At 61.7% G+C, this 23,454-nt stretch overlaps 1 protein-coding gene and 1 long non-coding RNA gene across 3 annotated transcripts in view; one reads left to right on the forward strand and one right to left on the reverse strand.

Annotated features, from left to right (window-relative positions):
• Positions 1–4,008: 4,008 nt before the first annotated feature.
• LOC125616472 lies at positions 4,009–7,930 on the reverse strand. Its single transcript, XR_007347098.1, has 2 exons — positions 6,613–7,930; positions 4,009–4,206 (listed from the first exon to the last, which is right to left on the reverse strand). It is a non-coding gene; the product is annotated as an uncharacterized LOC125616472 (long non-coding RNA).
• A 10,764-nt stretch (positions 7,931–18,694) lies between these two features.
• The window catches only part of Il2rb (interleukin 2 receptor subunit beta), a 15,333-nt gene continuing 10,573 nt past the window's right edge, over positions 18,695–23,454 (forward strand). The window contains exons 1-2 of one of the 2 annotated variants that reach the window (XM_048801805.1): positions 18,695–19,035; positions 20,935–20,976. In XM_048801805.1, the coding sequence (XP_048657762.1) occupies positions 18,697–19,035; positions 20,935–20,976 (381 nt within the window). In that variant the 5' untranslated portion in view covers positions 18,695–18,696. The remainder of the gene's footprint in view (positions 19,036–20,934; positions 20,977–23,454) is intronic. The other variant, XM_015482739.2, reaches the window with a different exon arrangement.

Here is a 23,454-nt window from a genome sequence, read left to right on the forward strand (position 1 = left end):
TGGCGCATGCCTGTGATCCCAGCGACTTGGGAGGTTGAAGCAGGAGGATTGCAAGTTCAAGGCCAGCCTCAGCCACTTAAGGAGATACTGTCTCAAAATAAAAAGTAAAACAGGGCTGGGGATATGGCTCAGCGGTAGAGTGAATCCGAGTAACCTCCTTTCCCCAAAGTTGAACAGCAGACCCCAGCCCTCCCTGGTCTCTTTGGATCAGTCGGGCAGAGGTTCCCCATCCCTGGCTGGGCAGGGTCCGCACCCCTGGTCAGCTCGAAGAAGATTCACAAGATGAACTTTCAGCCCACCTTTTCCCTTAAGAGAAAGTGATCAGCGCTGGGGCAGGGGTGAGGTAAGGTAGAAGACCTGAGGACAGGTAGGGGAGACTGGGGGACAGCTGAGGGCCGTGATTTGAAGTCGAGATCTAAAGTCCCTCCCTGCTAGCCACACTGTTCAGCGAATCAGCAGCCCTCAGGCTGCGGAGGCCCCTCAGCACCCTCCCTCCTGACCTGGGCCTGAAGAGAAACAGTCCATAGGTCGAGGGGCCGGCACACAGGGAAGCTGAGGAGCCGCTCTCAGATGGGCGTCTACACCTGGAGTGGACGCCTGGACACTCCCACGGTGAAGCCAGCCTGGGCCTCTGCAGTGCCCACACCTGGGCCTGTCCAGGTGTGTCCATGTGTCTCACCTTGACCCCTCCTTCTAAGGCTTTCTCAACACACCAAGGACCCTCAGGGCCTGAGCGGAGGTCCACCTCCTTGGGGGACCTCCTTGGGACACCCGTCCCAGTGACGATCTTTGTGATGGAGACTCTGCCAACAGACGAGGCGTGGTGGGGCTTGGGCAAGGGTCAAAGGAACTGGAGGCTCTCAGCTTGCTGCAGCCTGTTGTGTTAGGGCTCCTTCTGAGAAGGAGGCAGAGAGAGAGAGAGAGAGAGAGAGAGAGCGAGAGCGCGCGCACAAGGGTCGGGTTTGAGACGGGAAAGGCAGAACAAGCTTCGGAGGCCTTCGGTGTCAGGTAAGCATGAGACTGACTTTCTAGGTGCTGGAGAGCCTTTAAGAGGTAGGTCCTGCTGGGTGTGGTGCCCTAATTCCAGCCACTCGAGAGGCAGAGGCAGGAGGATCACAAATTGGAGGTCAGCCTCTGCAACTTAGCAAGACTCTCCAAACAAGTTTTTTAAAAAAGTGTGGCCATGTAGCTCAGTGGCAGAGTGCCCAGCACGTGCCAAATCCTGGGTTCCATCCCCAGTTCTGCTGGGTGTGGGGGAGGCAGGTCACTCCTGGGCCAGGTGGGGCACAGAGGGTGGGGAGGACGGGGAGGGGTGTGTGCTGCAGGCCAGGTGAATTCGGGGTGCCATCCTGGATTTTGAAGGAGGACAGAGAGGTGGAGGGGAGGGAGGCGGCAACCAGGCGGGAGGTCTGACCTGGAACAAGGGCCTTTGTTGCTCCCCTCAGACGTTTCTCCGGCAGTGGGCAGGGTGGGCCTGGGTGTGCTGAGGTCCCTCTGCCCTGGTTCTGCCTGGTTCTGCCTGGTTCTGCCCTGGAGAGCCTCTTGTGTGGCTGGAGGCTGGAGGATGCTGGGAACGCTCAGCCTCTTTGGACCTGCGTGGTCTTTATCTGCATCAGATTCAGGGTCCCCCTCCTCTACCCATTGAGGACTGTACCCTGCTGAGGTCCCCAGTCTGTAGGGAGCGCCTGTAGTTTTCAGAGCCCGTGGGAGAGTGCCAACAGGGTAGAAAACATGAAATTACTGCCCATGTCCCAGAAAATAGGAAGCGTACGTGGCAGGGGCTTGGGAGATTCAGGGCGGGTCCAGGAGCCAGGCTGGGGGCTCTGGAGCCAGCCTACCCTCCCCTGAGCCCAGAGCATGCCACCTCTGGTTCCTTAGTGTGTGACCCGGCTTGCCACACCCGCTGGGTGATCCTCGGTTTTGCTGAGATTGGGGATGGGAGGCATCCGTGGGGAGGACCCCAGGGTGCCCACAGGACATTGCGTGGGGGGTGAACGGCTTTCGCAGAGCATCTGGGGAAGAGCACTCTGGGCAGTGGGAAGCAGGAATCCCTGGCCCCGTGGGGAGACCCTGCGGCCCTCTCCCTGCCCAGCTCCAGCCGCGGGCCTGTCACGGTGGCCACAGGCTGCCACGTGGGCGCCTGGGGACCAGGAAGCAGCCAAACTCCACGGGAACAGAACAGATGTGGAGAAGTGTGCGGGTGGGGCTGGCAGGGGACCTGGAGCCAGCGGCAGTGGCAGGAGCCAGAGAGGAAGGAGGGATTTCCAGGACACGAGTCAGGAGTTCACAGGGCTGGCCATGTGGCTTGGGGCAGCTGGCCTGCGGGGCAGGGGAGGCTGACCGGGCAGCAGAGGCAGGGTGGGGGAGGCCAGGCACACAGAGGAAGCAGGTGACCCTCTGCAGGTCACAACAGGATGGGGCTAGGGGCAGGGGCAGGCCAGCACATCTCTGTGGGTGGCTGATCTTTATCGCTGACCACTGACCACTGGTGACAGCCACCACAGACTCAGATGTAGTGACATGGGACTTGCTGGCGTCCGTTTTCATGGGCCGCTTCCCTCTGAAATGTTACTGGGGTCCAGCTGGGGTCCCTCTCACCCACGATTCCTTGTGGTAACGGCCAAGTGCCTCCCGGGCAGCAGAGGGGCAGCTTCTCCTGGCCTTGCTTCTTCTGCTAAATCTGGCAGTGTCCCCTCTGCCTCGGGCTCTGGGTCTGTTCACGTATCTGCTGAATCATGCTGGGTCCCGCGGAGCCTCCTGGGTCCTGGTCCCTCTGGGGCCGCCTAGGTCCTCTCTGCATACAGGCTGTGTCCTCGGAAGACTCGGCCTGGGTAGACCACGTGGCCATTTCTCCCCCGAGGTCTCAGGCGCCTTCCGGAGCTGGAGGCTCCGCTCCATCTCAGGAGCCCCAAACCTGCGCAGGGGACGGGGGTCTTCTCTGAGGCCCCGGCTGGGCTCAGACTGGGGCAGAGGGGACAGGACTGCTTTAGCCTCTCCTCACTTCTCATTGGCCACGATGGCATCATGACCCTCCCTGACCCAGCCTCTGGGGAGGAGACTGGGATGATGGGAAGCAAGACTCACCCCTGAGCCCCAAGAGGCTGGGCTGGACTTCAGCAAAATCAGACTCTCCCGAGAGGTCGGGCCCAGGGAGGCGTGGGACCAAGGAGACTCCAGCCGCCGCAGGGGCATGGCCACCGCCCGGGCCCTCCCGCTCCTAGCATAGAGCGCGTGGTCAAGGCACTGCCTGGGTTCAAGTTCAACTGAGCACCCGAGGACAGGCCTCTCTGATGGCCACCAGGGCCTGGGCGGTCGTTTCTCAGAGGAGGGCTGGGGGCCGTGGCCTCTCCTGAAGTCAGCCGGGCGGGTCCCATGGAAGCCCCTCATGCCCTTGAGCCTGGACACCCACAGCCCCCGGGAGCCTGGTGTGCTCCCCTTCCCACCCACGTGAAGCCGGCCCTGGGGGCTGTGGCGGCAGCGTTGACACCACGGTGACGGGCAGACGGTACAACGGGCCAAGTTCTAGTACATTTCATTTTACAAACCAAGGCTTTCATGCGCCCCCACTCCCGAGCCCCAGTGCCCCCCAGGTGCTCTGCAGGGCTCTGGCGGCTGGTTGTGCACACGCGACAGGGGCCTGGGCCTCTCAGGCGGTGAGGTCCCTCAGGCAGGAGTGGGGCAGTCCGGGTGTGGCCCCAGGCCCCTCTTTTCCTGGAACCTCTGGCCACGCCTACCCTCCAAGCCTCCAGCCCGCCTCAAGCCCCGCTCTACCTCACCTCGCTGCTGGCCAGGCCAGGCGATGGCTATGGGGCCCCCAGTGCCACCAGGCCCAGCCAGAGTCCCACTCAGGAGCCAGGCCTGCACACAGCAGGAGACAGCGCGGCCAGGGCCAAGGTCCTGGGGCCACCCGGTTTTGACCTGGGGTTTGACTGAGCTCCAGACCTCTGCTCCCATTCCCAGCATCACTTACTGAAATTTTTTGTCTTGGTTTTTGTTTTGTTTGTTTTCTTACCCAACAAGAGTTGACTTCTCTTGCTCACAAACCAAAAGTACCTCAACTAATAGACTTCGGCTCCTTAGCAATGCAAACAGCTGGCTTCCGAGGGAGGACAGAAGGGGCCGCGGGTCATTTTACTTCTGTCACCCAAGACACCTGGAGCAGGGTGGGTCCCCTCAAAACCTCCCCGTCCAGGGGAGATCCTGGACCTGCAGAAAAAGGAGAAGAATGCATTACTCTGGGGCTACAAAAAAAAGTCGGTAGCAGGTGCAAGCGGCCTAGCCAAAGGAGGGAGCGGCCCCCTCTGCCGTATGTGTTGGGGTCTTGAAGGGCGAGTAGGAGTTTTCTGGGAGGAGAAGTCAAGAGGACCGTGCAGGTGGCATTCCATTCTGTATAATATGATCTAAAAATCCCACAAATGCCCAAATACTGTTCCTCTTTTTGTGGTGCTGGGGACGCAACTCAGAGCCTTGGGCAGGGGAGGCACCGCCCTCCTGCTGAGCCACAGCCCAGACCTCCAGAAACACCTTTTGAGAGCAAGTCAAGAAATCCCTTCCCACATGGAGCTTAGGACCAGTGTGGGTGAGGCGCAGACGGGAACCGCGTGGCCCATTCTGGAGAGTTCTAAATGGTCAGGCAAGTTCAGGAGGCCTTTCGTGTGTTGGTCCTTCCTGCTGTTCTGCCCGGCTCCTCCTTCCTTCCTGTGTGCCCGGCGCCTTCTCATGAGGTCCACTGAGACCACCGGGTTCAGATGGTGCCTGATTCCCACGATGCTCTTCTTCCTAAGGTCCTGGGACGTTTCCTTGGTCCTCATCCGTCTCCCCCTCCCACTGGACTGTGAGCGCCACACGGGCAGCATCTCGGTTCACTGCTGTTTCCCAAGCTTGGCACATAGTAGGTCCTCAGTAAACATTAGTTGACTGAAGGAGCAGGAGTCCCGGGCCTGGCAGAGGCTGTGTGTGGAGGGACTTGCATGAATCCATGTCTGTCCATAACCTGTCCCCAGGAGGGCACAGCTTCCAGCCAGGCGCCCGCTTCCAGCCCCAGAAAGGGGCTGCAGGACGCTGCAGGGTCCCCTTGCATCTGCTGCAGGCTGGGCCTTGTGGTGACTCTCTCTCTGTGTCGTAGTACCTTCTGTGGTCCCGTCTGTAGCCGGGTGGTGGTGGGGGGTGACAGTCACGTTGAGCGGGGACTGGAGGCGGCGGCTGCGCTGGGTCTGCACAGCCACCCTGGGAGGCAGGGATTCTTCTGATGCTTCCAGTGTGGAAACAGAGCTCAGAGAGGTCCGGGAGCTTACCCCAGGTCACACAGCTGGGAAGTGGCCAGATGTGGATCGGGACCCAGCTGTAACCGCCTTTGTCTGTTCCCTCACATGAAGAGAAGTTTCCTTGGTTAAGCGAGCTTCGAACCCCAATGTCCTTGTAAGTCCCAGTGTGGAGCCACCAGTAGGTGCCTGGTACAGCCCTTCTGATTTACAGGGAGAACGGCTAGTCCTCGGCTCCACGCCAAGACCCCCCCCCCCAGGCAGCCCTCCACCCTCCCTCCCTCCCTCCCTCATTCTTCCATCTGTCCATCCCTGAGCCGCACCTGGTTTTAGGGGTGGGAGACGCTGTGGACCCTGGACTTCACCTATGACCTTGACGCTCCTCCGTCCAGCAGGAGGACAGACCCTGAGCAAGCTCCCCTGCCAAAGCCCAGCCCGCTGGAAACAAGAGCAAGAGCTCAGCCCGAGGCCGCGATGCCGCGGGCAGGAGGCGGCTGTCCATCAGACCGATGGGTCCAGTCCGTGCTGGGGGCAGGAACGGTTGCCACCACCCAGGGCTATGGCAAAGATGCTGGAGGAGCCGTGGTTTGGGTCCAGGGCTGTCTCAGGAACCCTGACCCTCAGGGCTGGGAGAAGAGTGTGAACCCGTCTCTGATCTGCTCCAACTTGGGGAGGGGAGGAGGTGCCTGGGTTGTTTCCTGCTCTGAATCTCAAGGTCAGGTGGGATGAGGGGACCGGGGAGGCTGGTGGCCAGAGTTCACACCGTGACCTGCTGTGTGACCTAAGGCTAATAACTGCCCCTCTCTGAACCCAGACTCATCATCTGTACAGGGCGAAGCTGGACCCGGGAGCTCCCAGGAGTCTTGTGGTCTTGCTGGTCCTGCCATTCTCTTTCCTTGGACTGCCTCATGCTGTCGTCCTGAAACCTGGGCTGCAGTTGCGCCACCTCTTTTCCTGGGCACTTGGAACTCCTGGGTAGGGGACAGATGCTGTCCCACGGGGGCTCAGGGGTTGCCTTCCCTTCACAGCAGCAGAACCAGCGCTGCTTAGAGGCTGGGGTGGGGTGCGCACTGCCCTCTGGTGGCCACTGCTGGTCCCTCTCACCCCTGTGCCCTGCTGTAGTTGACCTCAATGAAACTTCAGCCAGCTGTTGGGCACCTTTTGTGCATGAAGTCCCCAGGTAGGCGTGACCAGGGGGGCAGTTGGAGTAAGGAGGGACCCCTAGTAGCAGGGGCGTTCCCAGGAGCCGGGACTTCACGGGGACCCTGCTGCCCGGTGTGGCTGGGCTGGATCTGCATGGCCCAGGCTGTGGAAGGAGGCCCCTCTGCACACAGGTGTGCTGAGGACTCACCTGTGAGCAGACGCCCGGCACACGGCACACCGGGGAGAACCTGCACGCCTCCTGGTCCCCGGGAGTTCCAGGTGTGGGGGAGACCCTGGAGACGCAGCTGGCAGCAGATGAGAGCTGGGCTCAGGGTGTCTGGACTCCAGCCCGACGGGCCTGCTGGCCCCTGTCTGCTTCCGTGCTCTGTCCCTGTGCCCTCGACCCTTGTCCTGGAGGGCACCTGGCTCAAAGCCCGCTCCTCCAGGAAGCCCCCCGGAAGAGGGGCTGCCACGGGAGTCCGGCCAGCCCGTGGACGCCAGGTGGGATTCTGCTGTATTCCTCCGGCGCCCACTTCCTGTCCCCGCAGGCGCGGCCTGGTCTCCTTGGGGGCCAGTGAGTCATGGAAACTTCGAGGTCACCAGGGCGCCCGCCTAGCTGCTCAACAAGCGCTCCTTCTGCTGGTTTCACCTTCTGTGCCTCCGAGCAGCAAGACTTGGGTCAGAGGAACCTTGGGAAGAGCAGAGAGGGTTCTGGAAGGCCGGAAATGCTCAGCCAGGCAGCCGCAGATGACACTGGCAGGGCCCAGGTCTTCCCATCCCCAAGGTGGTGGCCACCCAGCAGAGTGCTCTGGAGCCGACGGCCTGGGCTCAGGTCCCAGCCCAACACGTCCTGCTGTGGCCTTCAGCCAGTTACTTGGCTCCCCGTGCCTCAGTCTCCTCACCAAGCGACAGTCTCGGAATCCCCCACTGAGCCGGGCGTGGTGGCGCAGGCCTGCAATCCCCAGGACTGAGGCTGAAGCAGGAGGATCACAAGTTCAAGGCCAGCCTCAGCAACTTAGCGAGACCGTGTCCCAAAATTAAAAATAAAAAGGGCAGCTCAGTGGTAGTGCACCCCTAAATTCCCTGACTCCCCCCAGAAAGAAGAATCCTGGAGGCATTGTCTTCAGGTTAAATGAGTTAAAACACAGCTTTTCACATTTCTTTCTGTGTGCACAGGGGTCCTGGGGGGTCTCCATGAGGCGGAGACTCGGACCCGGCAGGGCTGCTGGACAGCCTCACTCGGCACAGTCAGGAAACAGCCTTGGGTGCTTGGAGGGGGCCTGGGGGCTGGTGGGCAGTGAGGCCTGGGAAGTGTGAGCTGCGTGACCTGGCACCTCTGGGGGAGGCTGTGGCTTCTAGAACATTCTGCCCTCTGATGGCTTGTGGGGTTCTGCTCTGTTTGGTGACGCTGTGGCCTCTCATGTCTTTGGGGTGGCTGTAGGTTTTGCTCTGGGACCTGACGGGGGGACAGGTGTTGGGGGCAGGCGGGAGGTGAGAACAGGAAGAGGGCAGTGCTGAGAGGGGGCTCGAGGCCACTCCCTGAGTGACCATGCCCACTCTGTTTCGAGCTGCGGTCTAAACCGCACACTTCTCGCTTCCACCGCCCCCACCCCTCGCTCCTGCCACCCCCTGCTTCCTGCAGGAAGGGCTCAGGTGACTGCAGCCAGGGTGGCAGCGGCACTCCTGGGCTGGACCCACAGGCCTGAAGCCACTGGCCACATCCTCCCCACTGAGGTGCCCCCGCACCCCTCCTCTCAACCCCCTCCAGGCCCCTGAGCACTGGCCGGGCCTGGCTTGGTCCCTGACCCCTGGTCTGGGGAAGAGCAGGCTGGGTGGGAGGGGTTGGGTGGTGGGTGGCAGGGCTGGGGCAGGGGTGTAGAGGGAGGCCGCGGCCCAGTGCGTGTGGCTCTGCCCGGGGAGCGGCCTCTCCGGCTGCACCCTGGTCAGCGACCCGGCGCAGAGTCTCAGGGTAGTTCCAAGACATCCCACGCAGTGACCTGGGGGAAGCGTCAGGATTCCCGATGCTGCCAGAGCTCCAGGTCACTTCTCAGAGAGCAGCTCCAGCGCTGATGTCTGAGGGGGTCTCAGGGACCCTCGGACTTGCCCCAAGAGAGGGTGGGGACGCCTGGGGCCTGCCAACTTCTGCCATTTTCAGGGTAGGTCATGAGCTCTGAAGGCCACTGAGATCAAGGTCACAGTCAAGCCCCAGGAGTGGGGTGGGGCCAGCTTCCTTCTTCTGCTCTGGGGGCAGCCCTGACCCTGCTGGGCTTTCTCTTAAATGGGGGGCTTTGGGGTGGGGGTGCGAGCATCTTCATGCCAGGGTCTGAGAGGGTCCCAGGAGGCCCAGCTTGGATCCCCCTAGTCAGAGGCTGCCTCTCCTGGGAAGGCTTTGGAGATCACCCGGTTGGGACTGAGTGTCCTCGCGGGGCTGGGCTGGCCTGGCCAGAGCTGGGCGCTAGGTGCCTGTGGCCCACTTGCTCAGCATGCTCTGCCCTCTTCCTTCTGGAAAGGGCACCTGTTTCTCTCTGGAGAGCTGCTTCCTGCCTTTGGTGTCAGCCTGGGTGAGCTGTCAGTCCAAGTTCCAGCCAGGGCTTGGGCATCCTGGGCAGTCTTGGTCGACGGGACTCTGAGTTCTAGTGGGTGCCTCGAAGGGTGAACCACTCCAGATCCTTCTGGCAAGTTCTGCCTGGTTCAGATTAACCACAGCCTGTTCCTGTGACAGGCCAGGGACCACTGCAGGGAGAAACAGGGCCTAGCGAGTTGGTGGCACTGCGGGGACTCAGTCCCAGGCTCCACCCTCTGGTCCAGTCAGGCGTCGTGTGGGAGTGAGATGAAGTGGAACGGAAGAATGTTGGAGGGAGTGCCATCTTTTGGCTGGGTGCTGGGGTGGTGGGTGTTGGTGGTTGGACTGTTGAGCAGAGTGTGAGGAGGTGACAGAAACCCGGCAGGGGTGGGTGGAGTAGGTCAGCCGGTGAGGCTGGCGTTGCCCTGCAGGGCCCTGGCCGTGTGTCACCCCAACACATGCTGAGAACCCTCCAGGGTCTGAGGAGAGGTGGGGGGTGGGGTCGAGGGGCGCAGGCCCCCCGGAGAGGCAGATTTGGTCAGCAGGCTGCGCCTGACCTCATTCCCACAGGCCACATGGCTCTGTGAGCCTGGGGTGGAGGAGGATTCACCCGCGGCGTCTCTATAACTCACTTTGAAAGTGAAACCTGCCGCCCACCAAACCCGGGGCCCTGCTGGTGCTGGGAGCTTGCAGCCTGTCCCTGAAGCAGCCACCCAGGCGGAAAGCAGCCGGTGAGGCAGAGTCAAGGTCAGCAGCCTCACGTAGGCCTCAGGGGGCCCTGGGCGACGGCCTTCAACCGCGTGGTCTGCCTGGAGGACGTAGTTTGAGCGCAGGGTCACCCCACGCCCTTGGTGGGCCACCTGTGCTAGGTGCCAAGAGCTTTTATCTTGGACCCTCGTGTGCTGCCCCTGGCTGAGCGCCCATGGGCCTGCGTCACAACACTGATGTCACTCTAGGGACCTGGCAGAGGGCACCCAGGGGCTGGCTTGCTTCTGCTTGCTGTCCTTCCTTGGTTCCAACCTCGCCAGAGCCCACCAATCTGTGCCAGATGCATGTGGCCCCGCTTGACAAAGTCACCCGTGTTGGCCAGGAATTGCAGTTGTCAAACCACAGAGCCCCACAGGCTCAAGTCACCAGCAAAGGGAGTCTTCAGGGGTACGGGGTTCTGATGCCTCCCTCACCTGCCTCCTGGACCCCTCAACTCCCTTATCCCAGGTCACTTCCCCCCAGAGGCCTGGGGTGAGGCTTCTGATTGGAGCAAGCTGGTCACATGCTCACCCCCAACCTGAACCTAGATCTCTGATTGGAGGGGGGCCGGTCACATGACCACCCTACCAAACAGGCCTAGAACTGAGATTTCTGGGAGTGCTCATTCCTTTTTATGGAACGAAGTATTAAGAGTCTGGTAGAATCAAGAAAGGAGCCAATTAAGACTCTAAATTGTTATAATTCTGTTTTGGACTCACAGACGTTCTTGTGAGCAGGATCTCCCGGGGAAGAGTCTGGGCTCTGAGTGGCGCTGCCCGAGTGGGAACCCCAGCTCCATCGCTCCCAAATCAACTTTGGGAAAGTTTTCTCCACATCTCTGGGCCTCAGGTTCCTCTTCTGTGCAAAGCAGGCCTGATGGTGGTTCTTACCCTGGAGATGCTAGAGGATTAAATCTTGCGCTCCTTTTCAGACTCTTAGATTAGGACCCGGTGAAGCATCAGTGCTGTCTAAATCTGAGCGAGTCAATCATTGAACAGTACTTCCTTGGCCCTGTGTGCCCAGGGCTCCGGTTTGTGGTTTGTTAGAACCGCCTCCTCCTGTGGGCCTCGCCTGGTCCCGCGTGACGGATGAGACAGAGGAGGAGTCGTCTCATAGAGTTTAGGGACAAAAAAATCCAGGGATGTTTGCAGTGGAGGGACACACACCAGGTGGCCTGGCTCTGGGGGGGCGAGTCCACCCTGAGCCCGGCCTTGAGGAGAAACAGGGTCTTGGGCCCTCCGTCCCTCCCGCTCTTGGCCACGGCAGCCTGGGTGGCTCTGGGCTCTGGCCCCTCCAGGGTCTGGACTAGGGAGAGGCACCGAGGGCCCTTTAAGATCCTGAAGAATGAGGCTGGGCGAGGGCCACCCCAGGCCTCCTGGGAGCACACTAGGCCGCTTTCTATTATTGTAGCGAATTCCAGAGGAGCTCATAAAAACAAGAGTTGACTTTGGCCTGCGGTTTTGGAGCCTTGGTCTGCGTCCAGCTGGCCCATTGCTTTGGGCCCGGGCAGCACATCATGGTGAGCAGAACCACTCACCTCAGAGCAGCAGAGCAGAGGGAGAAGAGGGGGCCAGGGTCCCACAGCTCCCTCAAGGGCCACCCAGTGACCTAAAAGCCTCTCCCGAGGCCCCGCCTCTTAAAGGGTTAACTACTTCCCCAAGCAGCAAGCGGGGACCAAGACTTTAACACGAGGGCCTCGAGGGCCTCGGGGGACGTTCAAGATGCAAACCATAGCAATGGAGAGGGATTCACAGACTTGCTTTTTAGACAGACAAGTCCAGCAGCCGACGGGGAACAGATTGGGGTTCAGGGAGACCATTTGGGAAGCCATGTTGGTAAGGAAAGTGGGAGATTCGATTGGTCTGAATTAGAAGAGAACGTGGAACAGCCGGGACGTAAGAGGCATCCGGGAGGGTTTGTGTTCACTGAAAAGTGTGGCGCTGGGAGAGCTGCTTGGATTGTTGGGGGCACCAGACTCCAAGAAGGAGCTCCGTCCCACCCAGCGAAGGTCTGCAAGGCGCTCTGGGGCCAGCTGGTCCCGTGTGCATCAGGGGCAGCGGCTGAGAAGAGACCCCTGAAGGAGGGTCCTCGTCACCCTGGTCCTCAGGTCACTCTCCCTCTGAAGCGCCTCCCTTGCGGAGCGGCTGGGTGGCCGCAGGTTTTGGGTGGCAGGAGGCTGTGGCCTTGGCTCTAAGTTAGCGGAATGGCCTGTCTTCTAAGTGGGAGGACTTCACGTTGTTTTCAATCCCAATTTTCAGTATCTCTTCAAAGTCAGAATTTCCCGGCAGAATCGAGTGGCCATTCCAGGTTCCCAACAGGTGGACCCCCCCCCCGTCCCCATGGCCCCCCCATCCACCAGGTTAGATTCGCTTCTTACCTGGCGCCTGTGGACACCTTCGAGGGGCCCCTGCCTGAACCCACCTCGGGAGAGACAGGCCTCCCCCACATGGCCGGGGCCTCGTCTGTCATCGCGAAGCCCCGGCCTCCTCGGGCGCCACCGTGCTGCCTGCTGAAGGTCACACTGGAAGGGCTCCCTGGCCACTGAGCCCACCAGCCCTTCTTCAAAGGCCATGTCACTGCCCCAACCAGCCAGTGACCTGCCAGGCTGACGCTGCTGTCACTGCACAGGGTGTGGGGTTTCCTCTGAGGAGGCACTGAGAACAGGGCCTCTACTTTAGCTAACTGCTGATCGTCCCCAGGGGCCACTTGGTCCCCAGATGCCATTTGGTCTTCGGGATGCAGTTGGGTGGTCCTTGGGACGCTCCTACCAACCTACAGGCTAGAAGTGACGTCAGGCCACCAATGGGCCTGGGCCCCTGGGGGGAGGCAGATGTGGGGCCGGCGGAGGGGGTAGCGGCAGTGGCCCCACACCTGCATGTGTCCCCGTGTGCCACCGTTTGTCAAGAATCCTCATCAGTGGCCTGGCACTGTGGGGGCTTCATGCCAGCCCCGAACTCGCCTCCCTCAGGCTCAGTTCAACCTCCTGGTTATGGGGGCCTCTGTACCCCACTGGGACATAGTTCAAGGTAGGGTGACCTGCAGCCTCCTCTGTCCCTCTCCTCACCTTGTTTAGATCCCAGAGTCAGTGAGTGCAGGACCCCACAGGGCAGGGGACTCCTTGCTTCTGTGTGCGTTGCAGGGCCAGGTGGCACCCACACCCGGCCTGCAGTGGCACTTTGCCTGCTCAGGGGACTTCAGAGACCCTGTTCTCTGGGATCCGGGGTCTCTGGCCCCTGGAGCCGCAGTTTGGGGGTCACTGCTCCAGAGCGGGAGCAGATTCCCACCCCATTTTCTGCCTTCCCTCCAGCAGACACCGCAGGCCGCGGGGACAGCCATCACCGTCTCAGAGGGACATTATTATTTTTTTCCGATTCTTTAATAAAAACACAAAGACAGGAAAAAGCAAGCCAGCGTAAATGGTAGAGAGAGGAACTTGTCACGGACACCGCACAGCTCACGGGCCCCTTTCCTTGAGGTGACACCTAGGCTGTGTTCTGAGAAAGATCACAGATCTCAGTGAAACCTGCCAGGGCACGAACCAGCCAGGGGAGCGTCTCCCCGACCCGTTTCCCACGGGAAAGGGGGACCGTCATGGCTCTGCCAGAGGTCCTCACGGACTTCCTGACGGTCTCCCAAAGGGGACTCTGGCCGGGTAGGAAGGAGACCCCGGTCAGGAGCCAGCCTTGCTGTGGATCGCGCTGTGACGGGACAAAACACTTTCTTCCCCGGCCGCCACCCAGGGAGTCCCACAGACATGGCTCCTTGGGGACATTCCCAGGTCCCCATGGAGTGGTTAGAGAAGATCAGGGTGTAGGAAGGCAGGTGTTTGGGGGCCCTAGGGGGCTCAGGCCCACAAAGGGCACCATACTTTTTTTTAGGGTTTCCTTCTGATTCCCCCATTCATGAGGAGGCTTCATGTTCCTGGGGACACGGGTCAGGCAGCCCCACGGCCATCTCCGCCTCTGTTCCCCGAGCCTCCCTGGAGGCCGTGGCCATCAGCAGGGCCTGGGGCTCCTCCGGGGGCTGCTGGGCTGCTGCGCTCGCTCACAGACACGCACGGGCTTGGCACGGGCTTGGCATGGGCACACTCACATCACCCCGTACTTGTGCACCAGCTTGGCACGCTGTTCTGAATGTTGATTTTGTCATCGTGCCCTGCATCGTGAGGACTGTCCCGGGTCAGATCTTGTGGGTCCCAGAGGTTCAGAGGAGGATTCCCACTCTGGCCGGTTCCCTTCCTGCCCCGCTCGTCAACACAGTGGGTACCAGGTCTGTCCCCAAGTCCTGCAGGACACTCAGCTCTCAGAACTCCTAACACAGGCACAAAGCAAGATGGTGACATGGCACACGGTCACCAGCACAGGCCCCGAATCCAAGCTGCTGGGCGTAGAGGGTGTGGGGGACTGGTCTGTATTTGGGGGGTGATCGGCCTGGAGAAGAGGGGTGGCAAGAGGTGACCAGCTCTGTTCTGATTGCAGCCTTGAGAGACCCCATGTCTGGGAAGCCCCAGCCCCGTGGGGTGGGACAGCCGTCACCGTGGAGCAATCCTGGAAGAGCCAGAGGTGACTCTAGGTGAAGTGGCTTCGGGGAGACGGAGGCGCTCCAGGCCCTGTAGTGGCCGCTGGGGCGGGCGCTCCTGGAGGCCGGGAGGGGACTAGTCTTCAGGTTTGGAGCTGAGGACTGTCAAGGAGGTGACTTCTGTGGTATGTGGACATGATAGAGGATGGCTTTGGGGGGGTGGGGGAGAGGAAGGAGCCTCGGAGGAGGCCACCGCTGGCTTGGGGACTACGGCAGCCTGTCCCTCTGCTAGTCAGCAGACTGTGCTCTCTGTCCTGCTCTGGTCTCTGTGAGGTCCCTTCCTCTACCTCGTGGCCCAGGCTGGACGTGAGGGGCACCCTGCATTCCTGGGCTGGGAGTCAGATGCCAAGTTACATGTGACAGCACCCTCCTGGCCAGGGACCGAGATTCCAATCCTCGCCACCAGCGAGGCCTGGCCCATGGGGGTGGGACTTTCTCCAGACGAGGACTCAGCCACCTGCTGACTTTCGAGAAGGTGGGTCCCAGTGTCCAGGAGGGAACAGTGGGACACAGGACTGGAGGTGTGTGGTGCTGTCACCTAGGTGGGTGACATGCCTTGTTCCTGCACGAGGGGGAGAGGCCAGAGGGAAGGCTGGCCCAGAACATGCTGGCGTCTTCATGATGGCAGAGGATGGACGGTGGCAGAGAGGGTAAAGGAGTCCCAAACCTGTTCTCCCCTGCCCCATGTCCTCTATTTATAGCAAAGCACTTCTCCCAGCCTCCTTCGGCAGGAGCTTGGTCACATGACTCAGTTGTAGCCGAAGGGATGTTAAAAGTAGCTAGGACAACTTTAGGGAAGCTCCTGGACAGACAGAGGCATGCCCTTCTTCCCTCCTTCCTCCACCTTCCAGCTGCAGGAATAATGATGTGATGGGTGGCGCTTGAACAGCCCCCTTGGACTTTGAGGAGGTAGGAGAGAGATACTGAGGATGCCCCAGTAGCTGGACAGCTTTAGCTCAGGATCCTGACATGAGAAGCCGCCTGGCAGCCCAGACTGCTTGCCTCCGGACTTCTTTCCTGTGAAACAGAAATAAAGTCCTCTCCTATTTTATCCCACTGTTTTCTTGACACTTACCCCTGAATCAAACCCAACTGAGATGCTGCTGTAGGGTGGAAGGGGGTGGGGAGGCAGTGAGAGGTCTGTTGGCCCAGGTCAGTGAGGACGAGGGGACAGTGTGGGCCTGGCGTGGGCACGGATACAGAGGGGGGAGGGGCTCACCCGGGGAGGCACCTGGAGGCTGCCCTGCGGACCCTGCACCTCTCCCCGGAGTTGGAGTGAAGAGCAGCCTGGGACCAAAGCCAAGCGCCAGGACATGGGGGGACTTTCGGTAGATGCCAGGGCCCGGCAGGGTGCAGCCTGGCTCTGTCTCCAAACAAGGCGGCCCGGATGGGCAAGGGGGAAAAGTCACAGTCAGGAGGGGACACTGTGGACGGGGGAGCCGGGTACACAGCCCTGTGGCAGGGGGGTCCTCGGGTAGGGGCCGGGTGCGGTGCGCTGAGCTGGGGGCTCCTCTGTAGGGCGGAAGGTGCGGGCACTTGGGTAGCAGCGGGGCTCTGTGAGGGGCGGGGTGCATAAGGCACCGAGAAGCGGTGCCAGAGACACAGGTTTGGGCACTGGGCGGGGGACAGGCCTGGGAGGAAGCGCGTCCAGTGGTCCTGAGACACTGGTCTGGGCAGGCCTGGGTGGGCTCTGCAGGTCTCCGCCGTCAGAGAAGCTTCTGGACTCTTCCTCAGGGTGCCTCAGAGAGAACCGCACGCTGTCTGGGACAGACCTGGGGTCTCCCCTGGCCCCACAGCCTCTGGAGGGAAGGAGCCCTTGCTGGGGGACGGGGAGAAGGGGGCAGGTGGTCCAAGCCCTGGACGTGCCTGGAGGAGCGGCCGAGCAGGACGGGGTGGCCTGAGTCGCCGTGGAGGCAGGACGGGCCCTGCAGGACCCCGAGGCCAGGCTGAGTCTGGGTTTGTGGGGACAGTGGGCTGGGGACAGCTGGAAGGTGCTGGGGGCTGCGAGGGCCACGAGATGGTCTGGTTTGGGAAAGACAGCTCTGGCCGCCGAGTGGTCAGTTTGGGGTCTGGGAGCGGAAACGGGAGGCCAGGAGCGGGCCCTGGGGTTATGGCTGGGGAGAGGTGAGGGTGGCATCCTGCAGCCCCCTCCTCACCTGCTCTACCCCCAGCTCGGGCCCTGGGGCGGTTGCGCAAGTCGGGAGGAAGCCACTATCTGCCCAGAACAGGAGCCTCCCGGCCCAGAGGCCAGGACGGGGACGCCTCTGTCACTCCTACGGTCCAGGTGGATGTCCTGCGGGGGCTGGTGAGGGTCTGTCCTCAGGTCCCCGCCACCCCAGGGCTTCCTGGTCCTCAGCTGGCTGGGGGTGGGGACGTGGAGGGAAGGACAGAGCGGCAGGTGGGTCAGTGGTGGGTCTTCTTAGGCCTGGAAGTTGAATGAATCCCTTCCTCCATTGGCCAGACTCTGTCCGCGGCCCCACCTCACCACAAGGGAGGCTGGGAAGGGAGTCTGGGGGCCACCAGGGGGAAGGGCACTTTGGGACATAGGGGCACCCTCCTGCCCTCTCCCTCATTCCACTCTCTGCCTTTCTACCTCTCCCCACAGTCATGGGTTTTACGTAGAGGATGCAGACACTGAGAAACACTTCTGTTGTCCCTGCTGAGGGCAGCCCGGGTGGCCTCGCCACCTGAGGGGTCCTGGGCAGGGCCTCAGGTGAAGCAGGAGCTGATCTCCTCCCCTGTTCCAGCAGCCTCCACAGATGAGGCCACCCAGCTGCTGTGTCCCCGATGGGCAAGGGGCAAGGGAGTGGCCCGGCTCTGGCCTTGGTGGAGTCTCCGTCAGCCCTCCACACCGGGCCTGGCTTTGAACACATGCTGGGTGCTCAGTAAGCACTCGCTGAGCAGATGAAGGAAGGAGGGAGGATGGAGAGGCAGCGTCCCCGGCTGACTTGGCCCGCCAGGCCGGGGGGATTTCTCCCAGCAAAGCTGTGCCGACAGGTGCTGGGGCTGGGGCTGGCTTTCTGTGTTGTTTTCTTTGCACGTGTTTTAAAGTGTGCAGAGAAAGCCACTGGACTGGCTAGTTCAAGGGGTGCCAAAGAGTCGAAGAATCACAGCTTCCTTCCAATCTGTTCACCTGGCCTTCCTCCCTGGGAGAGCCTCCGTCCTGGTTTCCTAGAAAACTTCCAGAAGTATTCTGTGTTTCATGAATCATGGCTGTACGTCATGTTGTGATGGCCGTGTTGATTACCCTCTTCTGCAGCTGGAAAACCTTCTGGGGGAGAAGGAAAAGGGGTGGGGGAGCTTCTTAGTCAATTTTCTGTTGCTAGAAGCAAATACCACAGGCTGGGTAACTTATGGAGACTAGAGGTCGATTTGGCTGACAGTTCCGGAGGCAGGGAAGTCCAGGAGCACAGCGCAGCGTCCGGTGACAGCCTCGTGCTGCCTCGTCACAGGGAGACATTGCAACATGTGCTAGCTCAGGGCTCCTCCTCTTCTGATAAGGTCACTGATGCCATCTTGGGCCCCCCCCCATGACCTCGTCTAATCCTAATGACATCCCAAAGGTCCACCTCAAAGTGCCATTGGCATATGAATTGGGGGGCTATGTTTCCAGTGTGTGACTTTTGGGGCACATTTACACCATAGCGGGTTTTTCTTGCAAACCTACGTGTCGCCACGTTTGGGGCTCAACACACACCTGGTCCCGTCCCCTTGGCACACCCAGAGGAACTGTTGTCCCTTGTTCCATCTCACAGGCAAGGGCACTGAGCACAGGGAGGCCAAGGCCACCAGCTGCTGGGCAGCCTGACTCTGCCCTCCTCCCGGCCCAGTTCTGGGGTTTGCGGAAGGGACGCCCCTCGCTCCTCTCTCTGGGGTCTTCTGCCCATTCCTCCCTCTGTGCAGACTGGAGGGTCTGCAGAGCTGCCCTGTTGATCTCGCCTCTCCCCTTCTCCAAGAGGCTGCAGCTTCCTGTGAAACCCGTGGGAGGTGAGGCCGTGAAGATTGGGAGAGAAGGGAAAGCAAGGTCCTGGGGATGGAACTGCAGGTCCCTGGGGCTGGTGACGCTGCACATGAAGCAGACGGAGAGTTTTTATTATTTAAAAGAAATCCATGATCTGAACCACCCTCCATCTCCCAAAATGAAGAAAGGAAAGGGATTAGGAACGCTGGCTTCAGCAGAAGAGAAAGTTCTAGAATGTTCTGTAAGTGGCCATCAGAGGACTTGCCAAGGCCCCATCCAAAGTCACCTCTGAGGGCCTCGTGGGAGGCTAGGGGGCGACGGAGGTCTCTGAGAGAGGGGGTGGGCAGCCGTGGGGACCCCGGGAGGGCCATGTTTGTGTGGGGCCTGGGGCAGTGGGTGGGTCGTGTGACCGGATGAGGATGAGGCTCGGGGGCCTGGGCGAGATGGGGGGGGCAGGGCTGCCCCCGGGCTCCCGTGCACAGCGAGGCCCCTACGGGAGTGTGCGATTGCACGCCTGTGAGTGTGCCGCCCCCAGCGTAGGAGGGAGATCTTATCACCCGGTGCCTCGGGACTTTCAGGCTTTCTCACCATCCCCAGCTCCCCGCCTCCCACCGGCCTGGCCCCTCATCCCCTGCACAGGAAGTGGGCTGGCCCTGGGGTTTCAGTCTCTGCGGGCCCAGCAGCCGCCTGCTACCTGGGCTGCCAGAGCCTGCGATGGCCACGGTCCCAGCAGCAGCGGGGACCAGAGGGAGCACAGCAGCAAGGCCCCATGTCCCAGCCAGGTGAGTCCCCTCGTCCTGCCCTGTGGCCACCCTGGGCAGCCCAGTGTCTCCCTACCACCCCCTGCTGGTCATCCAGGGGCGCTGGGCGGGAAGGTCCCTGGGAGGTGCAGCTGAGTCGGACTCCAGGGGTCTGCCTGAACTCTGACCCCCAACCTATCTTGGAATCCCCCCGGGGAACGGGTGGACCCTGCTCTCCTGCTGGAGAAGGAGCTGGTCCCCAGAGCCAGGCCACCCTCCTTTCCAGTCCTCCCGGGAAGCTGGGGGCTGCTGTGGCCCGAGGGGCTTCCCTGGGCCCTGCGTGCTGGGCCTTCAACTCAGAGGGGCAGAGGTGGCCGTGGGAGGCTGGCCTGGGGGCCCAGAGTGGGGGCCAGTGTGTGGGACAGGGCAGCCACCTTCTGGCCCTGGAAAGGGACCCAGACTAGAGAGGCACCCAGGACAAATGCTCCTTAGGAGGCTTGTCGGGTGAGGGGGAGAGGGTCCCCTCGGGACCTGGTCGTGAGGATGGGGTACTGATAGTCTCTGGGAGCTCCTGGCTGGATTTGTCCCTCACTTGGCAGTGTGACTCTTGGGGTCAGTAGCCACAGGCGCTGGGGCTGGGCTCTATCTCTGCTGCTGCTGGGGCTCTGGCTCCCCCACCCTTAGCGGGGTTTGTCACACCTTGTCACGGAGCAGATGGCTGAGAGGGGGCAGGGCCGTCCCCTAGGGTCCCCTTCCTCCCCTACAGCCAGGATGCCCTCCTGCTGGCTGGGAGATGCGGAGTCAAGTGTGTGTGTGTGTGTGTGTGTGTGTGTGTCAGAGAGGACCAGGGAAGGTGGGTCTGTGAGTTCACACCCAGGTGGGCCACATGCCCAGGTACCCGGCTCCTGTTCACTGTCCTGCTCCGGCCCACAGTCCCCACAGACCAGGGGCCCTCAGGCAGCGGCGGCTGGTTTCAGGCTCAGCCCCAGCCCCGTCCAGCTGGGCCAGATGCCGGCTTTCCCCATGTGGAAAGAGGAGCGGAGCTAGAACACCTCGGGGTGCTGAGGAGCAACTGCTGTGGCAGGATGGTGACAGTGACGGGAAGGGGAGCTGGTGCCAGCCCCCACGGGCGCCCGCATCATCACCATCTAGCTGGAAGCCAGGTGCCCGGGCTCTGAGCGTCAGCATTGGAATCAATCCTGTGGGGCCAGGGGCCTCACCTCAAGCCTTGTGACGGGGACATGCAAGTCAGAGGCTGGCAGGGTCTCCAGTCCCAAGGGGCAGGTTGGCGCCTGCGGGTGGGCCCAGGAGGGAGAGGCTTGGACTCGGGTCCTGCCTGGGCATGCTGGTCTGCAGCTGGGCCTCGCTGTGCTCTGAGCAGGTCCTCAGCCCTCCTGAGACTCAGGGTCCTCCTTGCAGAATGAGGGACGCGGCCAGGCTCCCAGCCCTGAGCCCTGGGGTGGCCGGCCTCCTGGCCTTGGCCGTGCCCTCTCAGGGGCATTCCTGAGCTTTCTCCCGCCCAGTGCCAAGGCCTGTTGGGCCCTGACTTCCTGTGATCTTGCACCCTTTGTCCTGGGGTTCCTGTCCCTGAGGGCTGGAGCTGATCTGAGCAGCACCTTCAGCAAGACCCCCTGCGCCCTGGCCCAGAGCCAGGCTGACGGGTGGACCTTGCGGGAGCCCCTCTGCTGGGCCCTGCCCTCCCTGGGGTCCCCACCCATGCCCTGTGCTACTGCAGGTAACAGGAAGATGCGGCTCCCCTCTGGGCTGGCTCTGACTCCCGGGGCCTGGGCCCAGGGTCTGGGGGCAGGTCTGTGCAGTGGAGACAACGCGAGGGACCGGCCCTGGGGACACTGGGCTGTCCTGTCCATGGCCTCAGGGTGCAGCTGGGCCAGGAATGCCGGGACCGTTTGTAAGTGACGTGAGTCTCGGCTTCCTTATCAGGGAGCGGGGACGATGACGGCAGACCCCCTGAGCTGTGCGCAGGTGAGACGAGTCAGGGCGTGTGAAGCGCTTGGCAGGGGCCTGGCGGGGGACAGAGCTGCGTGTGTCACAGTGAGAGCCAGAGGGGAGCCGCCTGGTGTCCGTCACGGAGACGCACGGGAAGCGGGCACTGAGACTCTGGTCACCGCCTGTGTTGGGGCAGAGAGGAGAGTGGCTGGAGGTGACAGGGGAGTGGAGCCCGGGGCCTGAGGCTCCTGCTGCAGATGAGACCAGGCCAGGTCCAGGCTGGAAGGACGCCCGCTGACCTTCGGGGGTGGAGAGGAGGAGTCAGGCGGGGGACCACTGGGCTGTCCTGTCCATGGGCTTTGGATGGGTGGTGTGGGGACCCAGGAGATGGGGCCTGGGGACAGCTAAGACATCTAGTGGAAGGAGTACCGGGTGAGCTGGGCCCTCCCTGGGCCCGGGGGGTGGGGGGATCCAGGCGGAGGCTGGGGGGGCGCTGACCAGGGGAAGACCTCCAGGAGGTGGGGTGGGGCCGATGGGAGATTTAGGGGGAAGGGGAAGGGGACACTGGAGGGAGCTGGGGACAAGGAGGAAGGGGCAGTAGAGCCCGGTGCCCTGAGGACTTGGACCAAAGATGGGAGGCTGGAGGGAGGCCAGGCCTCCCCGCACCCCTCGCCACCCCTCGCCACCCCTCCCCTGCACTTGGGCTGCCAGCCGCTCACCCAGGGGTCCCCCAGCCCCGACCCCTCTCCGTCTCCTTCTTTGCTGGCTCCAACCCACCCTCCTGAAACAGGTCCCTTTTTGTCCCTAAGGGACCTTTTTTTCTCCCCTGCCCTGCGGGGAGGAAGCCGCGCCCCATTTCCCTGCAGGGTCCCACCGTGGTGAGAATTCCCGGGTGTGGCTGGAAGTCCCAAGAGTCCTTTGCAGACTGGGCCTCAAGGGCAGGCGCCTGGGCAGGGCTCCTTCCAACCCCTGGGGGGGGGGGCGGACGGGGGTCTTGAGCTGCCAAGGAGCGCCTGGGCTCGGGGTCGGCCACAGGGCTCCCAGGTGCAGTCTTGGAAGCTCGGGACAGGAACTGTGACCTGGGTCCATGCCCATGAAGGCACTGGCCAGGGACATGTGTAATGGACCCTCAGGGAGACCTGGGTCTCTGCAGAGGCTGGGAGGGGGATTTCCCGCTCTCTGGGCAAAGCCGGGCGGCCCTGTCCTCCTGCTGGGTTTCCAGGTGGGCAGCGGACTCAGGGCACAATCAGGTCCTGGTGAGGGTCGGGGCAGCCCCCGTGCCTCTTCCTTACGGCCGAGTGGGGACAATCAAAGGTCCAGGATTGTGGATGAAGGGAGGCAACACCTGGAAGGTGCGTCCCTGGCCTCTGCCAGCCCTGATGTCATGGCCTCCTGTCCAGCTGCCCAGGGCACCGCAGCCACTTCAGAGCTGCGTCTTAAGATCCACGTTAGAAACCCCACCTGGTCACCTGAGAGCGTCCTGCGGGCTGTGCCTGGCCCTTCTGCCTCTGCTGCCCCAGCTGTGCGGCTGGACCCTCAGCAGGGTGGAGGGTGTCCCCCTGCCCCAGCCTGCTCCTCTGACGGCGCTGGAGGGGACGCGGGGTCTGTCCTGGAGACGTAGGGCTGACTCGGGCTGGACTCTAGGGGGCCACCAGGCTGGACCCAGGAACACAGAACTGCTTTTGCAGGACCTTGGAGAAGGACAAGGATTCGCCTTCTAGAAGGATCCTCTCCTGCTCCCAGCACCACAGGGCAGGTCAACCTCGCCCTCGGGGGCTCTGCGGGCACAGCTCCCAGCCCTGGGGGGGCTGCTCTTTCTAACAGGACTCGCTGCTGTCAAATCTCGTCTTCAGTCCCTCCGTGAAGGGCAAAGGGCAGGGGCAGGCCAGAGAGCCTCTGCAGACCCCTGGCCGGCAGGTTCACCTCTGTCCCGTGTTCCTTCACAGGTTCATTCAAAAACCTGAGTGTGTGTGCGTGCGTGTAGACAGAAAACAAAGACAGGAGTACGATCACTCCTTCCTACATGCGGGTTTGATTTCTGTCATTTCAGCCACCCGTGGTGGGAAAAGACTAAATAGAAAATTCCAGAAAGAAACAATTCAGAAGCTTTAACTTGCACACAGTTGTGAATAGCATGATAAACCTGCCCGCTGTCCTTCCGTCTGTCCTAAGTCACCCCTTGTCCAGGGTTCCCATGAGGCCACAACTGGCTGGCTGGTCACTTAGTAGCTGTCTGGGTTATCACATTGACTGGGGAGACATCACAGTGCGATGTCACAGCCTGGTTGTGTCTCCTCACCTAGGCACTGTGTCACCCACCGCACAGCCTCTGAAGGGTGAGGACCGTGGTGCAAGGAAGAGAGGGAGAGAGAGAGAGAGAGAGAGAGAGAGAGAGAGAGAGGAGGAGGAGGAGGAGGAGGAGGAGGAGGAGAGGAGGAGGAGGAGAGAGAGAGAGAGAGAGAGAGAGAGAGAGAGGAGAGGAGAGAGGAGGAGAGGAGAGAGAGAGGAGAGGAG

This window comes from Marmota marmota, unplaced genomic scaffold, assembly GCF_001458135.2.
Source record: "Marmota marmota marmota unplaced genomic scaffold, marMar, whole genome shotgun sequence".
Taxonomy (NCBI): Eukaryota; Metazoa; Chordata; class Mammalia; order Rodentia; family Sciuridae; genus Marmota; species Marmota marmota.